General features: G+C 51.7%; 1 protein-coding gene across 1 annotated transcript in view; it reads right to left on the bottom strand.

The window, feature by feature from the left end:
- Positions 1–5,584: 5,584 nt before the first annotated feature.
- Positions 5,585–8,479, bottom strand: part of LOC102371424 (IgGFc-binding protein-like) — a 40,798-nt gene continuing 37,903 nt past the window's right edge. Inside the window, exon 23 of the mRNA XM_014525073.2 lies at positions 5,585–6,670. Coding sequence (XP_014380559.1) covers positions 6,392–6,670 — 279 coding nt within the window. The 3' untranslated portion in view covers positions 5,585–6,391. The remainder of the gene's footprint in view (positions 6,671–8,479) is intronic.

Here is an 8,479-nt window from a genome sequence, read left to right as displayed (position 1 = left end):
TTCAGATTTATTGTTTGCAAACAAGTTCGACAAGGGAGCTTAATTTACTTAAATCCGTGTCGACCCCAAACAGAGTCTGGGGTTCCTTTTTATAGCTAACATAAACAAAAGATTTTAACGTGTCGCGTAATTATTGGTAGCCCAAGTATTACGTCTTATAACATATGTCTAGCAGGTACATGTTCTATGATGGTTTACATACATGTCTCATTTACATCTTAAATCTCCTCCCTGGGGCCGTCCTTAAGTCCGTTTCGGTCATTCTTTGGTCAAGGTCTGAGTTCTTCACATCAGCACCTTTCCCTGTGCCTCTTCTCTTATCTCTCGTAAGGAGTTATTTGTTGCATCTGTTCCCGGCTATGTCTGCAGAAGTCTAGTGCTACTCATAAATCTATCATTGGCCTACATACCTTAGCAGAAGCAAGTGTGATAATATGCAGAAGCAATTATGTAGTGAAACTAAACAGTTTTCAGCTGTGAAGCCTTTGTGTAGGGAGATGAGACATTTTTATCACACAGCTGCTACACAAACGTTATTGCAAAATCATAATGACTAGATTATAACATATTTTTACCACACTAACGATGGATGGTAACGTGGAGCAGTATGAACTAGGAACCGTGCGGCTCCATGTGGCAGGTCAGCAGATCCCATGTCCCCCTCTAGCCGGGGCCGTGACATGAGGACAGCCCCAGAGCTGCTTCCGGCCCCAAAATTCAGCCCTGCCGGGTGAATGGACACACAGATGAGTGTAGCCCTGAGGAGAAGGAGCCCCTGCACCCAGGCAAGCTCTGCTGGGAGGTGTCCCAGGCAGGGAGCTCGGACACCCGCGTTCTCTCCCAGCTGGAGGAGGAGGTCGGGGGCTGTGCGGGAGAGACAAAAGGGGTCTGGGACCTGGACACTGGGTAGGGAGTGGTGTTGCAGGGTTAGAGCAGTGGGCCTGGGAGCTGAGGGAGCAGTTTGAAAACCCAGCCCTGACCTCGCTCTCAGCCTCTCCCCACAAGGGGAGCTGCACATGGAGATCTTGTTCCCGGAGACGAGGAGCCTGGTGCAGGAACATGACTCCTTCGCCCTGTGCTGTGTGGGTCCCTGCCAGGTGCCCGTGGCCAGGTATGTCTGGTCCCATGGGGGCAAGTGGCTGCTGGGAACCAAACAGGATTTGCACATCACCGAACCCGGCGTTGCTGATGGACGTGTCTACACCTGCAGCATCTGGGTCCCTGGCCCTGGCTGGGGGCTCCTGGTCTCTGCCAACAAATCCATCCCTGTTCACTGTGAGCGCTGGGCCCCCATCCCGGCTGAACCCCGAATGCCGGAGACCTCCAGGCCCCAGGTCTCAAGTCATCGTTGTGGTACACGGCGAGCACCCATGAACGGCTCACAGGACTCTTAAAGAGCCAGTGGCCCAGGTCTGAGTAGAGAAGAGCCACCAAGCTAAGAGCTTCTAGACCCCTTTAAATATGGTCTTCTCTCCCCTTCCCCTTGCAGATGCCTCCAAGGGGGTTTGGATCATGCCCCTGTCCCAGGTTGACCTGAGAGAAGGGGAATCCCTGCATTTAACCTGCCATTTCAACAGCAGCTTCCCCAACACTGTCACCTACACCTGGTACAAGGACCACATGGAGCAGGTGGGGACCCAGGGGGAGCTGGACGTGAAGGACATGGAAGCAAAGGATGCTGGGATATATCACTGCATGGTGCAGAACAAGGTGGGGGCCACCGAGTCTCACAACATCACTGTCAAGGGCCAGATCCATAGCAGGGGGCGGTGCTGCTCATCAGTGCCGTTGGTTCGAGCCGTGCCAGGCTCCCTGCAGCTGGCCCCGGCCTCTCTCAGTCTCCCCCAGGTCGGGCTGTCCGAGCGCAGGTGGCGTCGCTGGAGCCGCGGGCATAGTGGGGCCCCTGCTCCTCCTGGCTGGTGCCGGGGCCGGGGCCGGGTACTGGCTCGGGAGATGCCGGCAGGCAGTCAGGAAGGGTACGACAGCGGTCAGGGACCTCGGGGCTGGGGCTGGAGTAGGACCATCGTGGAGGCAATTTTGTGGGGGCGGGTACAGGGGAGAGCCTGGACAGCCATCCCCATACTGAACCACTCTCCCCCGTAGGTGCTGGGGACACCTTCCACCCGGACACGGAGCCCTGCTACGAGGTGAGTGGGGGGGCTGTACTGCCCCAGAGCCCTCCTCCCTGCACCGCCAAGATCCTGGGTTATAGGTGGCTGTGACCCCACCCCAGAGCAGGCTGCATCTGGGCCCCAAGAGCCTGGGATCTAAGCAGCCCCTGGGTTATGTCCAGCCCTAGCATCTGTACTGCCCTGCACTGGGGAGACTCACCCTGTGTGTCTCTCTCTCTGGGCTGATAGGAACTGTGGGGCCAGAGCCAGGACATTTATGCCACGTTGGAGGGTCCCTGAGTGCCGGGGGCCCCTGAGATGGTCCCCAATGCATAGGCACTGCCCTAGGCTCTGTGGGCAGGTCGTTAAGCTAATGAAAAACAAATGAGCCATGTCTTTCCCTCCAAACCCCCAGCTGGGACTTCTGTGGATCTCACTGGTGCTTGGACCCCTCCGGTCTGCTCCATCTTGAAGCAGAGCATGGGATTTCACCCCAAAAGCCCCCCCGTACAAATGGAATTCAATTGCGGAAGTTGTAGTCCCTGCCGCCAACTCCCTCACCCCCACCTGGGCATATACAGTTCCCCAAAGACCCGGCTGTGGCTCCTTCTGGCTACCAGACCCAGCCCTGCTGCCCGGGTACTCCGGCCTGTCTGCCCCACAGCCACCACTGGGCTAGACCATGAACCCATCCCAGCCACCTGGTGCAGACAGGGAGGGGTGCTGACAGAGCCAAACCTCCCTGCATGCCTCCCATGGGCCCAGATAATTAGCTCTGATCCAGAAGATCTCATTTAAAAAATGATAGCGAAAAGACAGCTCGTCTACTAAAAATCAAACCTCTACTATCATGCATTTTAATTTAATTTAAAAAAAGAAATGTCCTGATTTTTTTTTTTGAGTAGCCCACATAGAGCTACATAGAGCTGACATGGAGCCCATATAGAGGTGGTTGTGTGATAGCTCAGGACAGTCTTGCTCTTCTATATTGTACGTGGTCACCTGCAGGGGGCTGCTCATCATCACACTGGGCAGCCAAAGGGGGTGGAAGGGGTTGGGGGCTGCAGCTTGAACTCCACATGCGGGGTCTGGAGCAGGACCCCTAGATATTTTACCCACCCCTGGATTAACCCGTGCGTAGCACCTGGAGAGGGCAAAGGGTCACCCCCTCACGCAGCTGTGCTCCGCGCCCCCATATCCCTATCAGCCATAGGTGATGCGTGCCTCCTGAGGCCGGGGGGACATGGTGACTGCCCACAGGTGGCAATGCAGGTGTCAGCGGTGAGGGCAGGCTGAACAGGGACCGTCCGCAGGTGGCCACAGCAGTGCTGGTGGTGGGCGGTGGGGGAAGGTTCCCCGTGGCCGGACACTGAGCCGGGAAGTGCCAGCAGTCCGCCTGCCTCCCCGCCTGTTGCCTAAGCCGAGAGTGCTTGCTCTTAAGGGGGGCACGTGTACCTCCCATGCATCGCCTATGTTATCAGCCTTGTGGACTCCTTGCCTCCATCCTGCCGAGGCACTGAGCTGTTGCTCCCCCTCCTGCTGTAATACCCCTCCCTCATATTCATATAATACCCCCTTGTACTCCACTAGACAAGTCTCCCAAGACTGATTTCCCTCTATTTGGTTTTGCCCCAATGCTTCTGCTCACACCGCACTGGTATAATCCCACCATGTATCTCATGAGGTTCAACAAGGACAGGTGCAAGGTCCTGCGCTTAGGACGGAACAATCCCATGCACCGCTACTGGCTGGGGACTGACTGGCCAGTCAACAGCTTTGCAGAGAAAGACCTGTGGGTTACAGTGGACAAGAAGCTGAATAGGGTCCCCTATGCAGGCCAGTGCGCGGTGCTTCTATGCTGCGCCATCCACCTCACTGCGCCTGACCACCTTCCAGGCTCTGAGTGCCTCCCTGGGGGTGCCTCACGTCCAGCCGAGCCCCTTCCCGGGATAAGTCTGGGGATAACACTGCCACCACACAGGGTCTGGGTTGTTCTTGGTCCTGTGCCCCCTGGTAAACACAGGCCTAGCAGTCCTTGAGGGTACTTGACTCACTGCAAGAACTTGGGGTGCTTCCCTCAGTCGGAAGCACAAGTAGTGGTCTCCCTTAGTCAGCCGAACCAAGGGGACCCCAAGGCATAATCTAGACCCTCTCCCAATAAGTCTCCCATGCTAAGGACAGAGGATAACTTTATTGATTACGAGGAGTAGGTTTGGAGTAGGGAACAGGATACAGCAATATCAGAGAAATACCGTAGAGCAAACAGGGTGGCTGGGCACCACTCAAGAGTCTTGGTCTGTTAGTGGCTCTGTTTCTCTCGAGGTACGCAGGCTTTATAGACCTGGAGGGTGCTCAGCCCTTTGCAAAAGCTTGGGGTGCTTCCTTTAGCCAGAAGTCCAAATAGTAGCCTCCCTTAGTCAGCTGGACCAAGGGAGCACCAAGGCATAACTCAGTCCCTCTCCCAATAAGTTTCCCACGCTATGCTCAGAGAACTTTATTAGTACAGAAGGAAGGCTTGGGGTAGGATACAAGATACAGCAATATCAAAGAATAACTGGTAGAGCAAAGAGTGGCATGGTAGCCTTTGATCATGCATCTGTGTTACTGCAAGCTATATACCCAGTTAGATCTCAAGTAGCTTACTCACAAGTATCATCCAGAGGCCGATAGAGCTGTTCCCTGGAGGCAAGCAGTTGGTAGCATGTCCATGTGTTTTGAGAGAGAGAGAGTGCTGCAGAAGTCCAGCTCCTCTCTGTGTCTTCATCATGGCTGTCACCCCTCCTGGGCAGCCTTTAAATGATATAGACCTTATGACCTTATGTAGACCTTATGGACTTTGGGGTCCAGTGGAGACTAGCTGAAGTTGGCTACAAGCCAATCAATTGGAAATGCATCACCGGTTGCTGGGTAGACTGGTAGGGGCTCCAACCCCCCTCCTAGTCATGAGGTCCTTCCTAAGACAGTAGGGGTTTAACTCCCCACCCTGATACCTGTCTCACATGTAGGCTAGAGGGCTGCTTAGCAACTAGAGTGATAGCTGAGAAAACAATAGCCTGATAGCAGAGTTTGGGAAGACACTGTGATGGCATATGCCACATCCCCCACTGCAGAAAGGATGTGGACAATTGGAGAGAGTCCAGTGGAGGGCAATGAAAATGGTGATGGGGCTGGGGGACATGACTGGTGAGGAGAGGCTGAGGGAACCGGGTTTATTTAGTCTGCAGAAGAGAAGACTGAGAGGGAATTTGATAGCAGCCTTCAACTCCCTGCAGGGGGGTGCAAAGAGGATGGAGCTGGGCTGTTCTCAGTGGGGGCAGATGACAGAACAAGGAGCAATGGGCATCAGCTGCAGCAAGGGAGGTTGAGATTAGATATTAAGAAAAACTTTCTCCCTTAGAGGGTGGTAAAGCACTGGAACAGGTCACCCAGAGAGGGGGTGGCATCTCCATCCTTGGAGGTTTTGAAGACCCAGATAGAAAACGCTTTGCCTGGGATGATGTAGTTGGGGCTGGTCCTGCTTGGAGCAGAGGACTGGACTAGATGCGACCTCCTGAGATCCCTTCCATCCCTCATTCTCTATGACTCTATGAAATTCTGAATGTTTCATTCATACCATACTTAGCATACAGTAAATGCTCCTACCACTGACAGTTGATAACACAGCTCAAATAGTAGTACAGATAGGCTCACTTCCTCCAGTTCACTTCCTCCAATCAGAAGAGTACCCAAGTTGCATACAGATAAGAGACAAGTGTCCCCAGCTTTGATGATACAGTCATGAGTTTTCTGCTATTTGGTGCTTTTTCATAAATCCAGATGTCCTAACAGCATGGGGCATGGGAGAACTTTAGCACTGATTACAAATAAGTTTCTGTTCCCCATCACTGTTGAAGATGCTGGAAAACATAAACCTCAAAGACTCTGAAACCAGATGGTAAATATATATATATAATACATATATATTTGTATATAGTGTAATATACGCTTGGTATAAAGTATATATTATGTATATCATGTTTTTTCTTTTTTAAATCTTATCCTTTCCAAGTCATTTATGTGAGTTTTTTGGAAGCCGGACTTGTTATTCTTGAACGTTTGCTGTGGACAATATTGGAAAGAGACGGAACATTAGAAAATGAGAAAAACAGCTGGGATACCTCTGAAATGGCATGTTTTGTTGTGAAAAGATACTTTTTTGGCCTGGGCTGTGATGGAATCGGGAAAAGGCAGACAGATGTGTGAGACAGCTGCATGACAGCAGTCATAGAAGCTACACCCTTCTAGAGGTCAGTTGCCTCCCAAGCTTCAAGAACTCCTGAAAGACTCTTTGCAACTGCTCCACTGGGGAGTCTCAGGTCATCCGCACTGTTCCCATTGTAGTTCCCACAAGGAGCGCACAGCTGGTTAGCCAGAATGCTGCTGACTTTCACAGTCACTTCTTTGCCAGGGTGGAAGAGAACATCCAGGCTGGATTTATTGCTGATAACGACAGCATCCTGGGACAGACTTATGGAAAAGTATTTGGAAACATGTGGAAGCTTCACCAAGCGCCCGTTCACCTGAAATGTAAAAATTGGGAGAGCTGAATTATGCAAAAGAGGCTGACTGTAGCAATTACATTCAGTGACAGTGAGGATGATCATAGGAGAGTAGGTCTGGAAAGGACCTCTAAAGGTTGTCTAATCTAACTCAAGGCAGGATTAGTCTTGATTAAACCATTATTGCTTCTCTTGTCCTGATCTGTGTTTAGGAATAATCTCCCAACTGGATCACAGACAGGCACAAAGAGGACACCAGCCCACCAACCATTAGCACTGACTTAGTGAAGGGACACTTGGAAGGGCTGGATGTGTTTCAGTCAGCGGACCTGGATTATCTTCATCCAAGTGTGTTGAAATAACTAGCCAGCGTCATAGCAGAGCCACTGGCATGGATGTTTGAGTGCTCGTGGTGCTCAGGTCAGGTCCCAGAGGACTGGAAAAGGGCCAATGTGGTCCCTATTTTCAAGAAGGGGCGGAAGGAGGATGTGGGTAACTACAGACTGGTTAGTCTCACCTCTATCCTCGGAAAGACCTTTGAAAAAATTATTAAGGATCACATTTGTGGGAGTCCAGCAGGAAAAACAATGCTGAAAGACAACCAGCATGGATTCAATGCAGGTAGACTGACCTTGTTTCTTTTTTTACAACAAGGTCACAAACTGCTTAGACTCAGGAGTCGAGGTAGATGTCATTTACTTGGATTTTAAGAAGGCCTTCAATATGGTATCTCATCCTATTCTCATAGATAAACTGAGTGGCTGTGATGTAGATGATTACATAGTCAGGTATATTGGCTTATGGGTTGCACCCAAAGAGCGGTGGTGGATGGGTCGGTATCGACCTGAAAAGAGGTGGGCAGTGGAGTCCCACAAGGTTCAGTCCTTGGACCTATGCTCTTCAATGTCTTCATCATGATTTGGATGAGGGCGTGGAAAGCACTCTGTCCAAATTTGCAGATGATACCAAATTATGGGGTAAAGTTAACACACTAGGGTAGGGAACAAATCCAGGTGGATCTGGACAGGTTGGAAATGTGGGCAGAACAGAATAGGATGCAGTTCAACAAGGACAAGTTCAGAGTGCTGCACCTGGGGAGAAGGAGTCACCAGCACACTCACAGGCTGGGGGATGACCTTCTCAGCAGCACTGTAGCAGAAAGGGATCTCGGAGTCATTGTTGACACCAAGATGAACATGAGTTGTTAGCGTGATGAAGTGATCAGTAAAGCTAACCTCACTTTATCATGCATTAGCAGGTGCATGACAAACAGGTCCAGGGAATACTTCCCCTCTATGTGGCGCTGGCCAGGCCACAGTTGGAGTACTGCATCCAGTTTTGGGCGCTGTACTTCAAGAGGGATGTGGACAACCTCAAGAGGGTTCAGAGGAGGGCCACTCATATGGTTAGGGGCCTGCAACAAAGCCCTACGAGGAGAGATTGAGGGCCCTGGAGCTCTTCAGCCTCCAGAAGAAAGGCTGAAAGGTGATCTTGTGGCCGCCTACAAATTCATCGGGGGGTGGGGGCAGCAAGGAATAGGAGACGCTCTGTTTACCAGGGCACCCCTTGGAGTAACCTGGAACAACAGCCACAAACTGATGGAAAACAGATTTAGGTTAGACATCAGGAAGGTCTCTGTGGTAAGGGTTACCATATGCTGGAATGGGCTGCAAAGGGAGATGGTGCTCCCCCCTACCTTGGGGGTCTTTAAGAGGAGGCTAGACACGCACCTGGCTGGGGTCATAGTTTCATAGTAGCTAGGGTCAGGAGGGACCTGACCAGATCATCTAGCCTGACCCCCTGCCACAGGCAGGAATGAATGCTGGGTTC

The sequence above is a fragment of the Alligator sinensis genome, unplaced genomic scaffold, assembly GCF_000455745.1.
Source record: "Alligator sinensis unplaced genomic scaffold, ASM45574v1 scaffold850_1, whole genome shotgun sequence".
Classification (NCBI taxonomy): domain Eukaryota; kingdom Metazoa; phylum Chordata; order Crocodylia; family Alligatoridae; genus Alligator; species Alligator sinensis.
The sequence above is the reverse complement of the archived record's forward strand: the minus strand, read 5'-3'. Positions and strand labels throughout refer to the sequence as shown.